Source organism: Acromyrmex echinatior, chromosome 14 (assembly GCF_024713525.1).
Source record: "Acromyrmex echinatior isolate Ae372 chromosome 14, ASM2471352v2, whole genome shotgun sequence".
NCBI classification, from domain to species: Eukaryota; Metazoa; Arthropoda; class Insecta; order Hymenoptera; family Formicidae; genus Acromyrmex; species Acromyrmex echinatior.
This window is the reverse complement of record NC_141865.1, coordinates 10,983,577-11,009,275: the sequence shown is the minus strand read 5'-3', so window position 1 is coordinate 11,009,275 and position 25,699 is coordinate 10,983,577. Positions and strand designations below refer to the sequence as shown.

General features: G+C 38.8%; 2 protein-coding genes across 2 annotated transcripts in view; one reads left to right on the top strand and one right to left on the bottom strand.

The window, feature by feature from the left end:
• Nucleotides 1-25,589, top strand: part of ds (dachsous cadherin-related 1) — a 377,057-nt gene extending 351,468 nt beyond the window's left edge. Inside the window, exons 13-19 of the mRNA XM_087413226.1 lie at nt 2,215-2,541; nt 2,733-3,156; nt 6,495-7,479; nt 7,790-8,075; nt 17,967-18,260; nt 21,309-21,762; nt 22,210-25,589. Of these exons, the coding sequence (XP_087269352.1) occupies nt 2,215-2,541; nt 2,733-3,156; nt 6,495-7,479; nt 7,790-8,075; nt 17,967-18,260; nt 21,309-21,762; nt 22,210-24,520 (5,081 nt within the window). The 3' untranslated portion in view covers nt 24,521-25,589. The remainder of the gene's footprint in view (nt 1-2,214; nt 2,542-2,732; nt 3,157-6,494; nt 7,480-7,789; nt 8,076-17,966; nt 18,261-21,308; nt 21,763-22,209) is intronic.
• Nucleotides 7,647-10,373, bottom strand: LOC105146649 (deoxynucleoside kinase-like). Its single transcript, XM_011057054.2, is given in 6 exon segments — nt 7,647-8,087; nt 8,307-8,649; nt 8,744-8,993; nt 9,693-9,880; nt 10,186-10,310; nt 10,312-10,373. Coding segments are annotated over 5 exon segments (894 nt in total). The 5' UTR covers nt 10,359-10,373; the 3' UTR covers nt 7,647-8,087; nt 8,307-8,365.
• Nucleotides 25,590-25,699: the final 110 nt, after the last annotated feature.

The window sequence follows — 25,699 nt, the reverse complement described above, 5'->3', positions numbered from 1 at the left end:
ACTATACTTTAAAAAGCAAGTCTGCGCCAGCCGAAATCCCAAGATTTGTTCGTCCTGTAGAACATATCGTCGTTTTCGCCGAGAAACACGTCCTCGAATACTTCTCCCTTGGAAAACGCAATAATGAGCTCGAGTTTTCAAACGAGCTCGTTATTTATGACAAAGCTTGTCGCATCTTTTGGGACGCGCGATAATTAGCGATCTGACGATGCCGCTAATTATTGTCGCAAAAGTCTTGCGACTAGACGACTTCACGTCATATATTAACCTCGAAATGTCCGATGTTCAGGAGGAAAAGACGCACTTCTTGAAGACGCTATTTCCGGAAATCGTTTATCCGTCATATAATTGTGCTTCGTGTATTCATATTAGTCTATTTTTTCTACTATGCGAGAAAACCGGTAGTAAGCAAAAATGCCAATTATGACACAAAAATTTGATAAACGCTATGTTTACTGGACGTATATCTTTATACCTGCAATAGGATTCTATAACTCTTATGATCACAGCACACAAAAAACTTAAGCAATAAAATGTAAGCAGTAAGGAAATCGACATGTTGGATTTATTACTGTTATGGTTTTACGATCTCTATACTATAATTGATCAATTCGCTTACCGCTTACGTTTTATTGCTTAAGTTTTTTTCTGTGCCATGGCTTTTAATGATAATATTCAAATCGTTATATTATCATTATCAGATTATATTCAGATTTGATATATTATAAAAAAACTGACAGTAACGATACCGACAGTATCATTAAAATTACAAAAATTAGTACTGGACTTATATATGCATATCTTCATGTCTGCAATAGTCATGGAAAAGACAATAAATTTGACTGAACCATCTAAATACAGACTTGAAAATAATTATAAATTAATTAATGGTAATTATTTTGATGATCTATCAAAAATAATTACGTAAGAATCTCAAGCAGGATGAGCAATGCTGCCACAAGTTTTGCCATTCAGTTTGAATGTCCTATATAATTTTGATCTAACAAAATTGTTTTCAGATCTGTATTTATATATAATAGTTAAATTTTTAAATACCTCAGCAAAACCGTTCTTTCGTGTATTACGCATCATTTCTTCGCGCTAAATCCGCATAGGATTTGCGTCTAACACGGGAAGCCATCCGATCCAGTCCGTTTCAGTCTGACGAACGGTTAAAGTGCGATAAACCAGCTCCGCCGACAGCACGGTATCTCTGGTTCGCCGCTTATCTATCACGATGCCGGACGAGCGCATTAGCGCGACCCAAGGGTGTGCCGAAGGTACCGGTCCTTCAGGGATCGCCGGCTCAGTAATGCATAGAGGGGAGGTTGTTGCGAAATGCGGGAGCGAGTGTAGAACGTAGAAAGGCAAGGGGGATTAGAGAGAGGACGAGGCGAAACAATGGCCGCGTATATCATCGTGCCGCCGGTCTGCCGCATAGGCAAATCACCGGACTCTATACCAACGTGCGGTTTCGCGTGTGTACGCACACACGCACACGACATATCGCTACTTACTGGAAACAAGACGAGGGATGGCCACGATGCGACACGCGCATACGTATACATACACTAAATCGCTTTGTTCTAAGTCCGCTAAAAATCCGACGAGCATGGGCTAAGCGCGCTGGAATTCGAGAAACGAAAGCATTAAAGTCACCGACGGCGTGCTCGAATAGGAAAATCGTCGCGAAGCTGCTCCGGATTTGCGGATAAGATGATAATTTCTTTCTTCGTTTTAGAATAAATAAATTACATGATAAATAATATAATATATATTCTTTGAATATTGGAAGAATATCTTTTTTCAGAGTTTAACAGTGGATACAAAACGCATATTCATATGTAAAACATATTTGCATATAATTATCTTAACTTATTATAATTGATTTATAAATAAATTTATAGCGACTGCTGCTGTAAAATTATTGCTTTAATGTCTGCAGTAATAATAGAACAGGAGATATGAATTAGACGGAACGTAAATAAAATCTAAATAAAAATGCGTACAATATTTATTATAAAAGAAATAGGAATTAACGAAAAAAATAGCAGGGCGAAAGAAGAAAATGAGAAGACTATGTTGGAAGATAACGAATTAAATATTTATAGAAATATTTCGTAGTTCCAATAATTCTGTGAAATATATAACTGATGCACACGTTTTTTAATTAATAAAGTACACATTGATTAACTTCTTATTTGTTCCGCGTAGATAATGTCACCTTCAGCATCCCGAATGGCGTAGCTTCGAACAAGTTCGCCATATCGACTAATGGTCAAGTCACTCTTCGGGATCTCCTGGATCGCGAGGAAGTCTCACATTACTCAGTTTCTATCTTGGCGAGATCCAACAAACTTCTGGACGTTACAACTCTGGAAGTTATAGTGATGGACGAGAATGATAATAGTCCGGAATTTCGACCGGGTTCTTGCTACACCCTCGCCGTGCCGGAAAATCAGGAAACTTCCGTGATCCACGTGATAGCTGCTACCGATCTTGATGATGGAAAGAATGGCGAAATCTTCTATAGTATCGAAAGTAAGTTGTCTCACTAGATATACTTGTAGTATATGCGAAAAATCGCGTAAATAAAATTTAAGACTTAAGTAATGTTTTAAGGTACTAATACGGCCCTCTGATTAGTTCATAATCTTAAAATTGTACTTATAAGACAATCTTAAATATAAAACTCGATTATAATTGATTTTAATCCTTGCTTTTCATTCCAGGCGGCAACATCGGCGCCAAATTCGTGTTAAATCCGTCTACCGGTGTATTGTCGATGTTGAATCTGGATCGGGAGAACGTGCCCAAGTACGTGCTAACGATTTCGGCCAAGGACAGGGGAAGACCGAGCAGAGAAGCGTACTGCAACCTCACCGTGATCGTGCTGGACATCAACGACAATGCTCCGAGTTTCGTGCAGAATCTGAACAGCGGTTTCTTGTACGGATCGAACTATCCAGCGAATTACTATCCTTCAAAGTATATGACAACTATCTCAGAGGACGTCCCACCGGATTCGAGCGTGATGTCCGTAAAGGCGATTGATCCAGATCAAGGTGTAAACGGGAAGATCACATACGCTATCGCCGAAGAAACTAGCTGGCTCTTCAGGGTCGACAACTTAACTGGCGTTGTTACTACAGCTGGGTGAGTGCACGCGTCCCGTCATTTGCTTTTTTTTTACGTACGCCTTCTCTTCTTTCTTTTACCCTCTGTCATTGTCATCATTTTTTTCCCTTCTGACCTTTTCTGTTTCCTTCTTTCTCTCTCTAAGGTCTTTTGTTCAGCCTCTCCCTATTTCTTTCTCTTTTCTTTTAGATCGCATGCGAGTTTCGCTTTGTGATCTCGGCTAGCAACCGACTAATTTCATCCTGGCGTTAATTACCGCGACCTTTATTATACATCCGATTAGGATCACCCAGAGGGATATTACGCCGGTAGTATAACGTCGTAAAACGGGAAGTGAAGACGCGCACACACACGCATTCGTATACGTTGGAAAGAGCAGCCAGTCGGCTTGCAGTGAAAAAAGCTCGACGCTCGAAGGCAGTGGGGGAGGAAGGAGCGGCGCAGTCTAGGAAAGTCGTAAAATTATAAAGTCAGTCGATGCGCTTCACGAACGACGCACTATAGCCGATTAAATGATTCCGTATGCATAACTCGTCAGCACAACTCGAGATACTACTCTTCCTTCCTTTTTCTCCTGCATTTTTCTTTTATCTATCTATCTCTTGTCCGGTCCTTCGTTCATCTTTCTCGATCGATGTGTGTCTCTTATGATTACGCACGCAATAAACCGATATCTTGGGACGTCGTTAAGACGGAGAACTTTCCATGACTTCCGTCCATCCCATCAAACAGCAAAGTCGTAGTTCGTTAATTAATGAACAATTTCGCTGCGGGCTACCGCGAACCTTGGTCCAATGAAGTACGCTGACCGATGATCATTAATTACTCGATTACGGTCTCGGCGATTATGGTCTACGAACGGTGGAAAACTCTCAACGTTAATTGCACGCGAACTTCGCGGAATTGAATTCAATACCGAGCCTTTATATACAAAACATTAACTTTTATAGGTGGATAGTTGTACGCGTAAGAGTTTCACGATGATTAGAGTCGCCTACCCTTTCGTGTCATGTCCGACGACCTGCCTCTGAAGACGACACGATCGAGTGATTTCGATAAATCACTTCCACGCCGGAATGTATAATTTGCTTGTTGCAAATTATTATGCGGAGTCGCCGTAAACCCGCATTACTGACACGCCCAACATCCGTCTCAGTGACTCACGATTCGTGCTTTAATCCCCGTGGCAATTAGTCGATCCTCCTTTTCTACCCCCTCTTATTTCGGTGCGAATCTTACGATTTTGTTTAACTGTATCTGTGTACGCGGCTTTTCCGCCTTTTACCGTTTTCCGATTATCAATGAGACGAGTGCTTTGCAGGATATGCGAACACAGGACCGCGAAATGTTGGAGAACAAGGCGCCAGTTGACAATATATATATATATATATATATATATATATATATATATATATATATATATATATATAGAGAGAGAGAGAGAGAGAGAGAGAGAGAGAGAGAGAGAGAGAAGTCGGTAGCCATGGAAAGGACTAAGGAGCCCAGGGGGGGCGCATACTTTTGCGTCGCGACAGCCGTGTGTCATTTCAGCGAGACGCTGCCATCTGGCATTTCAATGCATTATTTCAGCCAGCAAAATGCCTCCTGATATGCAAAACCAGATCTCGGTTCGAACTACTCTTTCGCCGCATCTCTCCCACTTTCGTTGTCTCTCTCATTCTCTCTTCACTCTTTCCCGCCGCGGCCACTGTCCAGTCGTCTCGTTTCACCGTCTCCTCCGCCTCTTCTTTCTCCTCCTGCTTCTGTTTTTGGTATCCTCTTCCCTCGATCAGTAGCCGTGGACTCGACTTTCGTGTCGCTTTATTACCGTTGCTCTTGCGACGACGGTCTCGTTTCTCTTACCTTTTGAAAGCCGCACTTTTGAAGCCATCGTTCTGCAGCACCTCTCGGTACGGAACACTTCTCCCTTCTTTTGTTTTCTCTGGAGACCACCTGGTAGAGACAATGTATGGATCAAACGAGGATCAGTTCTCATTTAGAATTTGATAAATAATGCGAACTGATAGAAAGAACACTGAGACGATATTATATGGAAAAGATGGTTTTGTTGAAATATCTAAAAATTTAGATATAAATTAAGACTAAATAAGAAGCGTCAACTGCGGTTAAAATTAGATGAATAATAATTCTATATGTAATTAATTTTAAATACATTTATTCTTGTTTTCTCGTTGATTACTTTCGAATTTGCAACACAATCATTAAGATATAATAATATTAATCTTACAAGTAATTTGATCGTTGATTTGAACAACTATTGATCTAATTTTTTAGCTAGATACAGAAAATAATTTTGTTAGACAATCAAAATAATTGTGTATGACGCTCAAACTGATTTCTAGAATGTCAACATTTTTTGCAAACATTGCTCATTATGCTTGAGTTTCCTATGTAATTATTTTGATGATCCAACAAAATTATTTTTGTTGTGTACGATAGATAAGGAATTCCTCTAATGAAATAATCGTGCACCTCAAGGAGAACAACTTTTTGATACTTTAGCAAAATCATCTTTTGTGGAAATGATATGTCAACAATTCCTGTAATCGAAGTGCGAAACTTTTATTAAATCAGCCGTCATCTATCCACGTGTTTTTCATATAAATCTATTTGTGTTTCATTTATTTATTAATTGAGTGATAACATCAATCGTGAAATAAAAAAAAATACTTGCATTCCTTGAATCATTCTCAAATGAAACATTTCTTGCAACTGTCATTCTGTTCAAATGCGATAGAGATTCGTATTGCATACTTCGAATTGCAGTCAGCAGATACAGCAGATACAGCAGATACAGCAGATACTAGGGCGGAAGATAACTGTGGAGTATTCGAGTTAGCTTCGCGCAATCGTAAATAAGCGTATCGAACTCGTGCACTACCAACCGATCATTATCCCACGCTTATTAAGAATTATTACGAACGTTACGTTGTATCGCGAAGGCACGCTGGGAACTTCTCTTGCTTGCTCGACTTGCGTTTACGTAACTTCCTAATAGCATTGTTTTAAGAAAATTAATTTAAGGTACAATACTGTGAGACTAAATCAGAATTCTAATAACTTTTCTTGTGATCTCTTAATAATTTTTTATTAACGTAGAAACAAAATATTTATCTATTTTATTGAAAATAAAACACAATCATAATTTTTATTAACAAATAAAACTATTAATTTAATAGATTTTATTGACATTAAATCGGATTCTGAAGGAAATAAATTGCAATGTCTCTTTTTATTAAATTAATATTTTTATTCTTTATTTCTCAATTTCGTGATTGCGATAAACTTATTATATTATTCTATAACTAATGTCTGTTTCTTCCTGTTCGATACAGCCCATTGGACCGTGAACGTCAAAGCAACTATACTTTCCTCGTGGTTGCCACGGATAGCGGCATGTATGATGCGAAAAGAACATCGATACCCGTCGAAATCATCATCAGTGACATAAATGATAACGCACCAATTTTCGAGGAGTATCCCTTTCGGACACGCGTGCCCATCAGTACGAAGCCGGGTCAAAACATTCTCCGGGTATCAGCCAAAGACGCTGACGACGGTGTAAACGGTGATATTGTGTACTCATTGATAAACGAGCAGGAGAAACCGAAATTTCGAATACATCCTAGTACCGGCGAGGTAACGGCAAGTCTATCATTGTCGCAAGATAATGGCAAGACATACTACCTGGAGGTGTTGGCCCAGGACAAGGGTAATCCACCGAAATGCGCTAAGGGTTTGATCGAGCTTCAAGTCGGCCATCTCGCGGACCTGACGCCCAGCTTGAAATTTCAGAATGACACATACAACGTTGTCATTCAGGAAAATTCAGCAGTTGGCACGGAGATAATTAAAATCACCGCGGTACGTACCGATGGCAGGAAACAGCGCGTCACATATTCGATCGCGTCCGGAAACAACTATAACACCTTTGCGATCGACGAAGACACTGGTCTGTTGCACGTCAATGATCCTACCAGGTTGGACGCGGAGTTTTGGAATGATATGACAGTAAAATCCAATAACGAACTGCCAGATGATACAGGGCGCACGAATTCGTGGGGCAGATCTTTGGAGGGGCAGCAGCCAAAGGAGATACCTAGAGAAAGCTCAAGGCACATTCTCAATGTGATAGCGAGAAGCCAGGAAGTTCTGGAAGCATATGTGAAAGTAATTATCAGGATATCCGATGTCAACGATAATCCACCAATCTTCACGCAAATACAGTACTCGGCTACTGTACTCGAAGGCAATACCAAAGGAGATTTCGTCGTGAAGGTGAGAAAACTTTTTACTAACATCACCCTAATTATTATATTCTAATGTTATATTATTAAAATATAATATTTATATTTAATACGTTATATGATACCTCTTTACATAACAAAACTAATTAAAGTACGAATCATATGTGATATGAAAATCTATAAGGAAATTATTTTTATAATAGGGTTTAAGAAAGAGTTTAAAAGAAATATGACATATAATTAGGATCCAAAGGTGCAAATGTATTTATTTGTACTTTTTTGTCTTATGTTAACAAAATTTAGATACAAAAATAGATAATATGATAAATATATTAAAAATGTGTTGAGCATACAAATTTATATATCAATACTTGCTGTCGTAGCTTTCAGCAAGTGATGCCGATCAAGGGCTGAACAGTAGAATCTTATATCATATTGTGGATGGTAATCCGGATAATGCCTTCACCATAAGTCCACCATACAGCGGAATCGTTCGGACCAATATAGTCCTAGATCGTGAGATCCGTGAGAAGTACAGGTTGACTATCATCGCAACGGACCAAGGAAATCCACAATTAACTGGTACCGCTGCATTGAGCGTACGAGTAATCGACATCAATGACAATCAGCCTACCTTCCCGAAACACAGTATCATTTCAGTCTCTGAAGGTAAGAATCATGCTGTTGAATTTTGAAAGTTTTTAAACTTTATGAAATAATAAAACAAAACAAAACATTAAGTCTGTTCACATCGCTTGAAATACCTAAAAATTTTTGCACTTAAAATGAGATAAATATATATTCGAGTGTTTCTTAAAGTAGATTCTGGTAATGAATGCAAAAAGTGCAAGCAATGCAAACAAACTTATATATGGTTATGTATGGTTATGAAAAAATTACCCTATAATATAATTAATCTATTCTCGAATAAACATAATATTTAGCACAAATAGCCTATATTATGCTTTAGTATTTAATACAATTCTAGAGCTTGTGCCATCAATTTGTTCGTTGAGTATACGGTCTCTACATTTCTCAAATTGCGGCACCATTTCTTCAAGACTTTTGTCACCGTCTATGATCATAACCGGTGCCGGTAAAGAAAATAGAGTTTGTCTGTAGAGCCAGTCGTCGTGGATTTCATGAATTTGTTTCAGATACTCCAATGGCACAGAATTCTCTTCTTTGCGTGCACGTGCTTGCATTCTTTGAAATACGACTTCAGGCGTTGTCCTCAGATATACTAAATTACAGATACAGTAAAGAGTACAATTTAATGAAAGGAGAATCGCGTTTTATATAAAAATTTTTTGCTTAATTGATAGAGATATATATACTTATTAAATCTGCCCTTATATTCGTGTTTTCCATGCACCAATTATACCAATCTTCTAAAACTATCGCTTCTACATTCTGTATCATGTGCGTACGCCTCATGTTTTCTAAGAAACATCTTGCGCTAAACACAGATCTTTCCATAACTTTATAGGGCGATGGTGTAGCCATAGTATGTAACTGTAGCCTAGTCAACTGAACATACGATTGAAACAAGAAGGCATAATGTGCTGGGTCCTTGTAGAAAAAATCCTAAAAATATTATCAGTGTTTATTTTTGTTTTGGTATTAATGAACTCATATCGATAAATATTTATCCAGATAGTTATATTAGTCTCGGGCCACAACCCACCTTGCTTTAAGAGATCTTAAGAAATAAGTCAAAAGAGATTAAGAACAATAATTTCTATCTTTAAACTGTTTACGCAGTTTTCAGGTTTTAATCGTTAGACTTAAGCGAATTGAGCAAAACCGAATTCTTATAGCCTAAAAATATAAATTCTGTGGCCGATATATCGTCACCTACAACTTACAATTTATATAGCTTACGGCCTCTTAAAGCAAGATTGTGGACTTATGCCCGATTTTTTCACTCCTAGATAACCCTATCCAAAAGATATCTCCCACATTACAATGGAGATATCTCCTGGATAAGGTTATCTGCAACTTATCTGGAAGTAAAGAAATTGGGTATGAGCATTAGGAGACATTAAGGCTTAATGGCTTGTCACTTAGTGTGATTGACTCGCGATCTGTAAATCTGGGTTCAATCCCACCTGTGCCCACATACGCGATTTTTCGCGTTTAAAGAATCGAAAATGATCCATCTAGTGATTAAAGAGATCTGATCACCAGAGCCATTCGGATTCGTCGTTAAACTATAGGTCCCATATATCAATATGGATATATGTATGAATCCCCCAAAAATATGTTATTTTTAAAAGAGCTTACCAACAAATTTACTCCTGCCACGTCTCGCCACAAGTCCACTGGCTCTTGTAAAATTGTTGCATTGTTAAAACTCTGGAAGTGATTCAAGAACGTTGTTTTACCACTTCCTATATTTCCTTCTATGCAGATCGTAAACGGATTGTTGTAAAGTTTTGTTGAAAGCATTTCCATGATGCAGTTGTTTTTTACTGAAACAATACATGTTTCTAATGAAAGCTAATTGCACAGGATTTTAATTTTATATTGTCACAGAGTGACGTTAATAGTCGTTAATAATAAATTTTTTGAGGAACTGCCAATCAAACAATCTATGTACTAAATCAACTTTCATACCGGTTGTTGTAGCTTATTGCGTTTTACGAGACACAAAGTGTCCGGATATCATAATTAATACCTATAGTAATTATCTCGATGCTGACTAAGCTCCCTTTTACAGCAGCAACTTATTGATTTATGTAGGCAGTGTAACTTCTTGAGGTTATCGGCAAGGTACCTTTATGTCGCTTCTTATATCTTTCGTAATATTCTTCATGTGACACTAAAACTCGCTGAAAAACCCGCGTGGTGGACATACAAGCTGCTCGATGATGACAAACTGCGACGCACGACAGACGCTGACGAAGACAGGCAAGAGACATGTTTCCCGCCGAAAGTACTCGTCGCCATGTTTGTACGTCACAAAATGGGGAACCGGCTCGCCATCTGTTCCTTCACATGCGGTCGGTACTATCAGCTGGACGCCGCGCGAGGCTTGTGCATGCTTGTGCAGTAAAGTTATGGCATTGAAATAAGTATATATAAAATGTATAAAAGGCTCGAGGAAAAATGTCGCGAACGCTAAATCATAAACAATCCAGTAGAACTTTTTTTTCAGACCAATTGTTAATATAGTCAAATTTCTTACATCTTGTCAAAAGAAAAAAAAGTTCTACTGAACTGTTTATGATTTAGCGTTCGCAGCATTTTTATGTTTAATAAATAAAAGCTAATATGTTTAATAAAAGTATTTCTATATTTAATAATTTTATTGAATATAAAAATACTTTTATTAAATATATTGTCGATATAGCCAAATTTTATATTTAATATAATTAATTAATATATATAAAATGCGATTAAGATAATTTTCTTTATGCATACGTTTGGGAACACAAATATGTTATCGAAGATAACTGTTTTAAAAGATAAATATTTAGACGATTAGGCAAATTAGGCAAACAATAATGGAATATCAATTCATTATTATTCGGATGCTTTTCTCTTAATTACTAAATTTCTATATGCAGTGCAGTAATGTTACATAATTGCATTTTTTCCTATTTTTATCTACGGACGATAAGAATTTAATTTATTGAAATATTACAGCTATGCAAAAATATCTAATAATATTTGTGCATGACAATAACTAATTAATTAATTACATTTTATTTTATTCAAGCTAAAAATAAAATTAAAATGTCATCAATCATATAAGACTGATATTTTTTATCAATGATAAAGTTACAATCTAAATAAGTCATCACTCTGTCGACTAAGCATCTGAATGTTTAGTCTCTTTTCTGTGTATCAGGTTTCACTATATAGCATTACGAGTAACGAGTGGTTTCTTAGGGCACTCAACGATATCAAGTGTCAAGTAGTATCCATTCGCGAGCCAGGCAAACTGATGCTGCAATCGCAAATTGTTATTCCCGCTTTGCGGCAACGTGAATTGCTCGTCACCCCGTAGCTCTATCTGCGATCAAAAGCAGACACATTGCGTTACAACGTGGAATGGAGAAGACGAGCTCGTTAGGATAGCTGATCGTCGACAGTAGCATCGCAGTATCATACTATACGATAATCCTGTCAACAAATACAATCTCGGATTTCACCGGGTATCACCGCGATAGCTCGAGTTTCGTCTTGGTCGTTGACTCATGAATGACTATCTCCCTCTCGAAATTCAATGGGTTTTATGATGATTCATTTCTCTCAAGGTCGCCCACGTGTGACAGGAAGAAGAGATGTAGTGGAGGCTGCATGCTGTGCGGGGAGAAAAATAAAATTAGATGAATAATTGAAATATTTATTTTTATTGCACTGCTGTATTATTGTGTTAATACTACTGAAATTATTGCTTCTCAGATCAGTAAAAGTTACTGTAAATATTATCAGGAATTGAATGATAAAAAATAGAAAGCAAGATTATGATTTAAATATTTATTTATCTATTATTTTATTCATTGAAAAGGGTCTATTTATAATTGAAACGTTTGAATCCATTTTATAATTATATCATATTAATAAATTATCAGCAAACATCAATCAGCTGGGCTATAATAGCTCTGATTTTGTATTCTATTGAATTTTATTCAACATAGCCAATAATTTATTGTAATAATAATGATTTAAATTATCAAAAAAATTGATATTGCGAAAAAATTGATATAAAATTAAAATCTTTGAAGTGGAATTTAATTCTAAAGAGTGAAAATTGCGCCAATCTTGAAAAAGAGTGGCTCAAGTTTTCAATCTTTAAGAATGAAATTTATTCTTCAATGTGAAATTCACTAAAAGTTTTATGATTAGTAATAGTCATGATGAGACAGGTATAACTTTGCATAAGGTGATAGCAATACTGGAAACAACCAATCAAATTTGGGCCCAAATGCATCTTCCTGCGTATAATAGCAGTAGATTAGAATGGCCAACTGGAATGGTCAATTCAATTTAGGCCCAAATTCACTTTCCTACTACTCATCCATGTTACGCTTGTCTTATTAAACCGTGATGATGGCACAAATGTTTTGAAGCATTCTTTGATTAGTCAATTAGTAAAATTTTTTCTTCTAACTTTGATCAATCAAACGCTTCGAAACATTTCTAATGAAATTTATACACTAAATTATACGTTTTCAATTATTTTCAAATGTAAATTGTAGGTATTGTATTTAAGAAACACAACTGTGTTCTAAATAGGCGCAATCATGCCCAAATCGACATTTTCAACATAAAAAAACTTGACATATTTTAAATTCGAAATTAGATTCTAGTTTGCAAAAAGAATTCAGTATCTGGAATAAAGAAAGAAGGGACGAGTTGAAAAGTTAGTAAGAGAGAGTAGAAGAGAGGAATCCAACCGCGCCGAGAGGACGGGAATGCATTCTACTCGTATAAAGTTAAGTGGCAAAGGATTTATGCCGACATTAAAGTCCAACTGTTCGGAACAATCTGCATAACTTAGTCGAGGCTGCCGAGGTGTGCGTTCGGTGGCTCAGCTTTTCTCCCTTCACCTCTCTCTATCTCTCTCTGTTTCTCTCTTCCCTCTTCTGCTCGCAGACTCCGGCACACGGGGTCCTCTTGCTCCTCGGCCTTTCTCGCCACCATATTGTTCTCCATTGACAGATACGATTCAATGGAACGGCACGGGACCGTAGTGGCCGCGAGTTTGACGTACAAGCGCCAACCTCGCGCGCTATCACTTCTCAAGACGCAGAAAAAGAAGGTCCCGTCCCGTTGAGCCCTGTCCATTTCGATTGCCATCAAACGGGCAGCTAGTCAGCGAAGATGACGCGACGAAAGGAGGGACTGGTGATCGAGTAAGTTCAATCACATCACCGAACAAACGAAGGTTGCAGCGTAGTTTCGATGATACCTCGAACGGGCCGTTTTCTTCTCGCGTAGTTCTCCGTTTCTTCCTGCCTGATAGAATTCCCAATAGCTAGCAGGTGGCGAGTCACGCACGTTCTAGCGAGCATTCCAAGACGACGGGAGATATAATAGGAGATTCCTTCGGTCTTTTATTGCACTCGCATTTTTGTCTTCATCTCTTTCTTCGCTTTCTGCTGTTGTTACATTGCTCTTTCTTCTTCTTCTTCTTGTTCTTCCGAGAACTTTCGACATGAAGGTAGTGGCTACGTACTTGCTTACGCCAATGGCGTAATGCGAGATTACTATCTAATTTGTATCGCCGTAGAACTCTTCGAAGTCTCGTGTAAACGAGATTAACACTGTGCTAGGCGAAATTTATTTAACATCGCACCCTGCTCTTGTAGAAACCTCATAATTTGTTTTGCAATCACGATTGTGTCAGTGCCATGTTGTGTAAGTGTCACTCTTCGCCTATAAAGATCCGATTAAATCGATCATTTATGCTTCCCTTGGACACGCATCGACGCTTTCAATATCCTGTCGATAGTTGAGGTGAAATAGCTTCTCGCTTCCGCCCAGCTCGTACACTTCACTGTATTCAAAATGCATTTGATAGAAATATGAATTACGTGGTCGTAACGTGAAACGGGACAGGATAACGAGGTTGCTCTGACGTCTTCTAACAGCTTTCCTTATCGCGTTTTTACGGTAATCGCATAGAGATTTATGCTTATATTGCTAATTGATGATACAACACGAAGTGGCCTAATCTTTTTCTAAAGTTGGTACATATAATTATAGCACTTCACGTATAGTTTTCTTTAAAAACTTGTTCTGGAAAAGAAAAACAAAAAATACCGCCCAGATGCCCATAAGTTTTAAAATTCATTATTTTTACAGTTCCCTATTTCATAAGGTATAAACTAATGTAAATTAAACTATAATTTAATATATTAATATATAATTTAATAAAAATATAACTGTAAAATTAAACCTCAAGATTATAAATCTTAACATGGACTTTTAGATTAAATAAAAACAATAAGTAAATGAGAAGACAGTGCGATTAATAATATTTGCACGGAAAGAGCAATTTTGCTAAAGAATCTAAAAATTTAGCCAAATACAGATCTCTGAAAATAATTTTATTGGACTCAAAGATCAAAATAATTAGATAGGACATCAAAATTGCTTGCTCAAAACATGTTGCAGCATTGTTCATTATGCTTGTGATTCCTACAAAATTATTTTGATGATCCAAGAAAATTATTTTCAGATTCGTATTTAATTAAATTTTTAGATTCTTCAGCAAAATTCCTCCTTCCCTATAGGCTTTATTAACCACGCTGTATTCTCATTTGTCTTATTTAGTTAAATTTATTGTTTTATAAAATTACAATTTTTTTAGAATCTTCTGAGCATTCTATTATAACTTATATCTTTAAATCACCTGTCTACTTAAAGGTTAATAGAAGAACCTCGAGTTCTCGTCGTGGATAGGTTCTTTCGCGTTTTTCGCACGACAGCAATGTCGATTATGTTTAATCTGCGCAAGTTTCGCACGGTCGAGTTTTAACGCGGCCCGTTCGAAAGAGCCCTACGGTAAACGTTTGTAATTATCCCGGTAGAATAAAAGGATATAATTATCATCGAAAGCAGGAGGCGCGGCTCGCAAATGTTGGATGGGCCTTGCCTCCGCTCCCGTAGGGCCCTTCTGCGGCCATACCCACAATTCGTGGGAGGATTTAATCGACAGAAACGATCGAACCGGCTACGAAAGTGGCACTGACATGAGAAATCGAGACAATGGTAGACCACCGACGAGCGTATTTTCCATACAAGGAGCACCAACGTCGCCGCTACGTGTTCATTTGTGGGTCCGAGTCATGAAATGCGAGGAAAATGTGATTGAAGTTACCTCGATGAAATTACGTAACGAATCTGATACTCAACGTGCTGCAACGCATTGCGATAAAGTTATTGCATTTGCGGTTTTTATTATTGTATAAAAATTAAAATTTAACTTGGCGCCAATTATTGATATTAAACTTTATACACGAATGATTCATATCATCTAATTTTTACATGAACTCGCCCGCGGTTATTCGGTGTTATTGCGAAGATATTTACGTTTCCAAAGTTTCACCCACGCGATTGTAATTGCGCACTCCGATTGTTCACATCTCTACTTCCGGTCCCAGCTGTGTTCGGAATAGTAAAAGGGTTTTCGAGCAATAACAAAGTCATGGACATAGACGGTGCGTAGTCGCTCTGGAAACCGATTTACATGACTTTAACGATCTCTCGTGAAATTTACGAGCGGTCGCAGCCGCGTGCCAGCTAAGCTTCCTCCCGCCCTTATTCTCTTTCTTGAATGCATCGCGTATACAGAATAATTCTTTTACTGCCGCAGGTGTTGCTACGCCCGACGTATATCACCCGGCTCGGTCGTGGAATCAAAAGCCCAATCCTTGATGATGTACCTCCTTTTAACCCTCGTACTCACCTACCATATACTTGCCTTTATCGAGCCGAAGAATCCCATTTAAATCGCCGAAAGTTACGTAATACGTCCGTCTTTTTCTCACGTAAATCATCTTTATAGTTTTTACAGAAACACTGTGTTTTTCGTTTTTCGAGACTTAAATACACGTGAGTCAATAAATAACCTTGATTTTGATTTTATAATAATCATTATGGTAAAAATTAAAATTTACTTATTAACTATCTATATTTTTATCTTAGAAATTATGGTAAATAAGAAAAAAAATCAAAATATTTGCAAGCAATGACACTTTCTTCAATATTTATTAATTATTAAAAACTTTGGTTGCGATAATGAAAACATATAATATATTTTTATGAAATATATCTCATTAATTTATTTAAAAAATAAAATAGATGGTTTATTTGCTAGAAATAAAATTTGATTAGGCCGTATTTGAATAAGGATTTATTTCAATGAAATAAACATTATATGCCGCAAATAAATTTTTTTAAGTATCTTTCTCTCATTGTAAGAAGATATGATGATCGTTGCGAAATTATTTGATTGCAATTGTATACAACAATGAATCTTAGGTGAAGGCGTAAATTTACATTTAAGGACAAATCGCGATCAGAGTCGCATTTGCACGGTGATAAGCCTATTTCGTGTGCTATGATTGTGTTATGCGGAATACATATCCACCCTTTGTGCTCGCAAATTCATTTCCGCGATACGGTTTTCAATTTCCTTGCATACGTCTAGACAGGACGACATTGTAATATATTTCGCGGTGGCTCTCCCTCGCGAGAGGTTCATCCGCTCCCTCAGACGGATTCGTTTCGATCATTTCTTCTTAGCAACTGGCCAAGATAAAACGATTCGATAGTATGGATCCAATGCATTTTAAGCACCGACCCTCTTGATGTGTCTTTAACTTCGCGGAAGAGAACGTGCGCGCCCATGAGATCCGTAGGCTGCACAGTTCGCGCGTCGTATATATGTATCGCGCACGATCATTTCACAGTGACAAAGTGGCTTCGCGATGAGGGGACAAAAGAACGAAATCAAAGGCAGGCACCTTTATGCATAAGAATGCAATCCGCTAGTAGCGACCGCGCGATTCACAATGCGAAGCGATAAAGCTCTTCATTCTGCTCGAAATCTTCCAATGGATTTCTTTATTTTTATTCAAATGTATTTTACTTAATTCCATCGCTATCAGATAGCAAAATAGCACTTACGATTATCCAATTTATTTGCAGCAATGAGATTTTCGTGAATATATATGCATTTTTCGATTTTGAAAATTCATTCTTCATTTATGTATTAATATTAATTAATCCTCGGCTACAGTAATGGGTCATTTAGATTCGAAGCGAAAATTTTTGGATGATTTTACAATCTGTATTGGTACTGTGAGGTTTTAAATCGTAGATAAAAAAACTTTGAATCTTCCTCTGCACTAGAAAAAATACTAAATTTTAATAAATATTTATTTAAATAGCTCTAAGTATATTCACTAAAGGTAAATATTTATTTATTTGATATGAAAAACCATTAATTTCATTTCATTTTTTATATTAAATAAATATTTCTCTATTGTAAGTAAATGTTTACTTAGCACTATTCAAAGAAATATGTATAAAAATTTGTAAATTTTTTCAGTGCATCGATCGCCATAAAGTGAAGGTTCACACTTATATTCTGTACTTCAAACAGGATGCTTTAGAATTCGAGTGTAATTTTTATAACTGTAACTGAGTTAAAAATAATGCATTTATTTGTGTATTTAATATCACTGTCGGCACAAACGCATATTCATTAGTAAACGCTAAAGAGACACTCTCTGTTAGAAATGTAATCACGAGCTTCCTTTATATGTAAATAAAGCTCGTAGTTATGAAATTAAAAATAATGAATGATTTAACTGAAAATTAAGTTACACTAGTTACTTAAATGTAATGAACGTGTACATTAAATTTCATAAATTTTCATGAATACATTAAATTTCATGTACATGTACAGTCAAATATATACTTTTCAGTTATAAATACATTAAATTTAATATAATGTCATGAAATTAAGTTTAAATTGTGTAATTTAAAAGTATATTAAATTTCATGAAATTTTTAACAGTGTATCTTCAATTTCAGGTACTGCCATGGGAACTGTGCTGACGACCATCACGGCGAATGACGTCGACAGTTCGCCGGCGTTGACGTATCGATTCGATGACATGAGTTCGGGGCCCTTCAGCATCGACCGGTATGGCGGTAAAGTTGTTCTACGGAAACGTCTGGACGCCGAGATGCGTTCTGAGTACACTCTTCGGGTGATCGCCAGCGACGGGATTCATGAAGCAACGACCGATCTCACGGTTCGTGTGACCGATCTCAACGACAACACGCCGCAATTCAAGCAGGCTGTCTACGTGGCTGTTCTTTCGGGTACGTATCGAGTGCATACGATGCCTTCCTCTTTCCGCACGGTTACGAGAGCGACACGAATAAAACAGGTAGCAGATCGTCGAATCTGCAATCAAAACTTGGACGATGATCGAACGAGATCGTTGCGTCGATTATCGCGTGGCGAACGCTTCAGCGAGCATAATTCTTTGATTTATTGGGAACGATCATTATCGAGATTGCGAGGATGTTCTGTAAAACGGTAGCTTGGGAGGAACCACATCACTGGCGATATACAGAAAAATACATACTGCACGCAAATAATAATTACTTGTTTCAAATATTTCAAAAGCTTATATGTATATCCATAAATCTTGTGTTATCAATTTGTCATAATTATCAAATTTATTTAAAATATATTCCGAATTCTAGAAAGTTTAATACTTCAAGATTATTAAATTAAAATAACTTCGATTTGCTTTATATAAAAACGCTTCTTTAATCAATTTTGTAATATTCTTTAAAAGAAAATAAATTCTTACTTCGAGTATACATATTAATAAATTTTTCTATGATTTATAATAAATATATTTTAAGATTATTCAAGATTCTTTGTTAAGGATAACCGTTGCTTAAGAAAGACAATAAATTTATAAGTAATTACTTTTCTTAACAATAGAATAATATTTTTCTGTGTGTACGAGATTCCTCGTGGCTAATTTTGTTGCCGCGTCTTTAAAGCGCATCGCAAATCTCTCACTGTTCACGCATTAAAGAATTTAAATCTGTCAGTTAGTAACGATTGGTTAACGAATTAGTACGAGAGTTTTAACGAATCTCATTTAGAGCACAGATAGTCCAGTTGGCGTTGTATTGTTCCGTCGTTTTGTATCTTACACAGGTGGAAAATTCACATTGAAATTACACGTCCATCAGTCGGGATTCATTATCGTTCATACCGTAAAGTTGTCATTGGTCGCGCGAATTCTGTCACCCTGCTAGGCGAAGCATTTCGATATCAGCGTCCCATCAAAAAAAATCGAAGCAACAGTGGCACAAAGAAATGAAGGAAGAAGAAGGAGGCAACGGGAAGATACAGGCGGGCCTCTCGGTGCGAAATAAACGCGCGTTTAAAAACTGGTTTTTAGTAGACACGCGTTGTCCTGTTGCCCGTGTTCCAAACTCGAATTGACACCGCGCCGAGATAAAGCGCGCGAGAAAGAACGGCGCGGGGGTGAGAGATGGTGAGGAGAGATGAGAGAGAAAGAGAGAAGGATAAAGATAGAAAAGGAAAACGAGTAGAAGAAAGACCGATGAAAAGTTAGCTGCTTGAATATGGGAGAGAAAAAGATAGTGAAGGAGAAAGGGCGACGAGATATATGTATTAAGAGAGGGAAAGAGAATGCGAGATCAGCAGGACAGGGCGAAAGGAAGAAAGGAATGGTGAGGATGTTGGATGAAAGGGGGGGGGGAGGAGATGGAAGGAGAGCTGAGGTGGATTGCGAACTCCTCGCACATAAATAAACGTGAGGACACCGTTTGCGAGGCAGCCGAAAAGCCGCCTTCACTGCAACCGTCCGCTTCGAGAAGACTCTCGAAACTTATTAAAAATACATAGGCCTGCGCCTAATGGTGCATTTGGATAGGCGGTAGGGAAGTAAGGACGATCCGGGTACTGGGAGGGTTGGATTGGCAAGCGGTGAATATGGAAGGAAAGAGCTCATTCGAGCGGGGAGCTCCCACGGTGACGAGAACGTCGAATTTGCATCTTCTTCTCTTTTTCAGCTTCATCCCGTGTTTCGGCTCGCATGTTCGCGAAAAGTGCCGTTCCTCTTAGAAGGACAGGCAAAGAATGGCGATATGGCTGTAGAAGGTTGCAGACTTGACTGAGCGAAAAAGATCTCGGCGAAAGTTAATGAAGCGCCTGGTCGGTTAATGGGACTGTTATAGATGTTCGTGAGGGTAGATAATATCAGGATAGATAGAAGATCGGCTTTGCCAACCTCTCTCTCACGTGTTCTTAAAATTGTTCGAATTTTAATTAAATACTAAAGAGCTATTAGCTTTCAGATACCTACCTTTCTGTAAGCTTTCAAAGTATCTGTCCCGCAACGGAGTTAATGAGGGAACGAGACTAGTGGACGAGCAGTGATACGAAGATTAGTAAGACTATATTATATCGACCGAGAACGAAATATTATTGGGCTATAGAGTAGGATTAAGAAAAATGAATAAAGAAGGAGATAGAAAGAATATTCTGACACTGCAGGAAATACTTACTTATTAGGAATTTATCTTACAATTAGTGAGAAGATGTCGTGATGCGAGCATGTGCATACGCACTTTACAATAATTATACAGTTCTTCTTGCTCTCTTCGCCAGGTAATATTTTTTTTTTCGAAGAGATGCCCTCGCTCCCCCCCGGTTGCGACGCAAGATCCCCGAAGGGAATCATATTCTCCAGGTTTATTTCAAACCTTCCACGCACGCCACGCATCGGTCTATCTTCCCCTGCCTCCTGTACTTTAGACCACGGCTTGGCACATTAATGCCGAGTTATCCGACGATTTGAAACGCATCGAAATGATTTTTGTATGCGCAACGCGCCATCGAGAGTCTGGACCCACGATACCGCGCGGCGCGATTTATATATAACTGGTTATTATTTCATACTTCCGTTCGGGCCTGATGTCAAGAAGGCTTATCCTCCTTGCTCGCCGTCCGAAAAAAGGCGTTTGTAATGTCGGTCCAGACCAGCGATGGTCGAGGACGCATCCGCAACAAGAAGACACGGAGAGTATTTGAGCTCGGGTCTGCTGATCTCTCGATCTTTCTCCCGCGTCCCTGTCGAGTGGTTCCTTGTACAATGTACGACTCGATAATCGATCTCGAGGAGAGTGCTTCTCGAGTCCCTGCCGTTCACTAATGAATGCCGTCTCGTATGACGTTATATGAGCTCTATTTATTTCGCATCTAAATATCTTTCTCTTTATATTCACTCCAAGAATATTTTAAAGAAACCTGGTACGAATTTATGTTAATATAATTACATGCTGCGTAACCATGTTGATTTTTTTTTCTCATTTCAGAAGGGCAAGGCAAGCAGGAAATTTTGACGGTAAACGCTACGGACGACGACCTTTCGGAAGAGAACAGCCGAGTGCGATATTATCTGCTGCGTCCTGTGAAGGGATTTTCAGTGGATCCCGTGACCGGCGTTCTGACTGTTAATCACACAGCGATATCCAGGCCGATACCAAAAGAGATGGACTTGGCGATTGTTGCGGAGGATCATGGCAAACCCGCGGCATCGTCGGTGTGCTCGGTTGTCGTACGATTTAGCAGTTTAAAGAGCGTCCTACCCGGGCGGGAATACAATTTCATGGTGAAGGAAAATGTGCCGAAAGGTACGACGCTGATGAAACTTTCCGACGTAGACCTTCTGGATGGTGCCATCATTGCGGGCGACGATAGTGGAACATTTGAGATATCTAAGGATCGGCTGATACTTTCAAAGACGCTTGATCGCGAGACGAGGAACAGGTAAGCAAGTTTAGATAAAAATTTGATTCTATGATTTTATACGTTAATTCTACGATTTTATTACGTTGAGTTTTAGGTCTAATCTACAATATGCTCTTTGCTTCCTATGCCTTGCTTTTTACCTCTTGTCTTTTTCTCTTTTTGCAACCGTTTTATCAGCAATCATATTTATTGTCACATATTTCTTGTCTCTTCCAAAGTTCGTCATCTTTTATCTTCAATGATAAAAAACGAAGAAATAAGATAAGAGACAAAAAGGCAAGAAGTAAAAAGTGATAAAAAGTAAGAAATAGGAAATAACATATTGTAGATTAGGATTTATATAGTTTAATTTTCTTATTTTGTTAGTATTCTTTCTTTCTCTCTCTCTCTCTCTCTTTTTTACTTCTACTTCATTTATTTTAAAATATCTAAGAGCTCTATTAAGTCGCGTATTTGATTTTCTAGATACATGCTACAATTGGGCAACAAGATCGAAAACACGACGACAGGCTTACTGATGGGAGATGAACCGATAATAGTAACAATCAACGTGGAGGATGTCAACGATAATTATCCGCACTTCCTGGAAAAGCTCTATGAAGTATCGATCAAAGAAGACGCCCCATACGGAACGACTATTGCCGTCCTACAAGCTAAGGACGACGACTTGGTTAATACCACAGCGGCCACCCTGGTGTACGATATTACTTCAGGAAATGACGGTGGTCTCTTCCGTGTAGAGAAGACAACTGGTGCGGTCTTAGTTAACTCCACGCTTGACTGCGATCTCGAGCCCGAAGTCTACAATCTCGTGGTGATGGTCTGCGACAGCGATCCGACTTTGCCTCTTTGCGCGCTCGCCAGTCTTCGCGTTTATCTGGAAGATGTGAATGACAATTCGCCAAAGTTTCCGGTTTCCGAATATCTCGAGTTTGTTGGTGAGAATGAGCCGATTGGCACAGTTGTTTTCTCCGCACGTGCTTCGGATTTGGATCGTGGCATTTTTGGATCATTGAACTACTCTATTATTTCCGCCGCCAGCGGATTCTCCGACATCGATGACAGTTGGAAGCTGTTCGCGGTAGATGAGACGGGTACTGTTATTACTCGCGCCGTGTTTGATTACGAACAGCGGAATCGGTACGCTTTTACATTACGTGCCACGGACGCAGGAGGTCGTACAGCGGCAGTGCGTGTCAGAGTGGAGATTGACTCGAGAGATGAATTCTTTCCACAATTTACCGAGAGAATGTATCGATTCGGAATAAGGAGCAATACTCAAGTGCCTGGTACAGTAATTGGCCACGTGACGGCGACTGATCGCGATAAAGGACCCGATGGCCGAGTCGTGTATCAATTAACATCCCAACATCCTTATTTCAAATTGAATCGCACGACCGGTGCACTGATCGTGAAACAAAAATTAATGCACATCGATATGAACGAATCACCCAGATTAGTAGTCAGTGCGAGTTCCGGTAGACAGGGCTCTCTGTCTAACATGACGGTAGTAGAAATTGCACTAATGGATGATACTGAGCTGAACGGAGCTAGAGGAGCTACCGCTCTAGCGCCTACGGATATCGGTTCGAATATGGCTGTAGTTACTTCGGGTGGTTTAGCCGATTGGGTCCTCGGTCTGTTGATCGCTCTCCTTCTTCTCATTCTCGCATTTGGTGCCATCTTTCTCTACCTTCACATTCGTAATCGCCGTCACAAGAAGCCCAGTACGAAGCCAGGTCTGAATGGCGAGAGCAACGCTACTGCGTCAAACAGTTACGTAGACCCGAGTGCGTTTGACACGATCCCGATTAGAAGTGTGACTGGAGTCGGGGCGAGCGGAAACGGTAGTTCCGCAAGTGGCACGGGAGCGGGTGGCGGCGCTTCCTGTCAATTTGCTCCTCCGAAATATGACGAAATACCTCCTTATGGAACATCCAGTCAATCTGGACAACAGCAAGCTACCTCCGAGCTTTCCGGAAGCGATCAGTCGGGTTCTTCCGGCAGGGGCTCCGCCGAGGATGATGGGGACGACGAAGAAATCAGAATGATCAATGAGGGTCAGCAGACCGGTGATTCCGCGAGCGACCTTTCAGTTCACAATACTCAGGAATACTTGGCTAGATTGGGCATCGTGGATCCTCCAGCCGGTACGCCTAGAAGGCCTCCCGAAGCTTTGCCTATGGACAGTTTGCATTTATTTGAAGATGAGGCGAGCACCGAAGCAGATATAGCAACGTTGATTTATGGTAAGATTGGGGAATCTGGACGACCCACTTCTGGTCTGGAAGTACCAGGTGGACCATCGATGAATGGTTCCCTAAGTTCCATCGTGCACAGCGAGGAGGAGCTCACTGGTTCGTACAATTGGGATTATCTATTAGACTGGGGACCCCAGTATCAACCGCTAGCTCACGTATTCAGCGAGATTGCTAGGCTAAAAGATGATGCCGCCAGCGTTCAAAGCGGAAACTCCGGCAGCAGCGGCAAGACCAAGTCTGTACATAAAGCACCACCGCCACCATTGCTCACGTCCGTCGCTCCGAGATCGTTGGCGGCACCAGCGTTGGCGAGAGGAATTCTACCAAGGTCACCCATCAGTCACGATGCCTCTACCTTCCCTTCCGCTGCGCTAAGTCCAAGTTTTTCTCCTTCATTATCACCCCTAGCTACGAGAAGTCCTAGCATTAGCCCCCTCGTACCACCCGCCACCCAGAGATCCAATCAAAGTGCCAACCGGGGAATTCCCGTCGCTGATGCCGAGCTGAGGATTTGAGAATCTGATTTTAATCCGGCGTACTTTGCGTACTAATTTCTAGTGTTAATACAGTGATGACTCGTCGGGAATGCGACATCGGACGATGTGGTACCTCGTGTAATGCGAATAATTCCTGTTAATATGCGTTGTTAAATGTGATTTATTAATGGATATATGTATATTGCTCTCTCAGATTGTGCGAACAACGTGATCCGCGGGTATAGTGTTAACGAGTTATTTTAATTTAGTAATTTCAATTTTATCGGCCATGGCCGAATTGTTCTCCCCGTCACGCGCAAACGCTACTTTCCCGCGATTAATTGTTACTTAATTAATTAACAAAATGTTAACAAAATATAAACTTTATAGATAGTTTTGATTCAATGTGAGGAGCGGTACGAGTAATTCACAAGTGAAAGCGAGAAAGCGGCGATTGCGCCTTGACAATTCTATATCTACTATATAATACAGACGTTCTTTATTCCGATCGATAACTAATTGAAAACAAGTACTTTCTGAGCGGAATGTTGTAAATATCCGCCGGTTGCGACGGCGTTTAGTCATTAAGTAGTATTGTAAATAATATTCTATGAGAATAACGATGTTGTCATAATCAAAAAGATATAGACTGTCCTTACTGTAAACCGGAAACCAAATGATCGCGCCATGTTCATCAAACCTTCGCGTGAATGTGTACAGTAATCTAATTTTATTATATCGAATGGGTTAATACTACGACGAACATGGCGATATCATTCAAATTAAAAACGAAAACGCGCTACCACGAGCGAACTGATCACACACTGCATTTCGTGGCAGCGCATCTCTAAAGGCGTCCATACATATTCGTTGTTACTTCGTCCCCCGAATGCGATCTCGATGTAACGAGGGATGAAATTTCTCAGCCCGATACATATATACATAACGCACTGAAAATATATATATATATATATATATATATATATATATATATTATATATAAATGTATGTCATTTTGTATAAAATTGTTCTCTGTACAAAGACTTCCAAGCTGAGGCCCTTAATGCGATATGGGCTTGGGCTTTAAATAAATGAATTTTTTAGGAAATTGTATTTTTTTATCATATTCCGATACTCATCTTAATCGAATAAAATTAATTTAATTACTTTTAATTTGATACGCAAAACACATTATCCAATAAGAAATTGGAAAGAGGA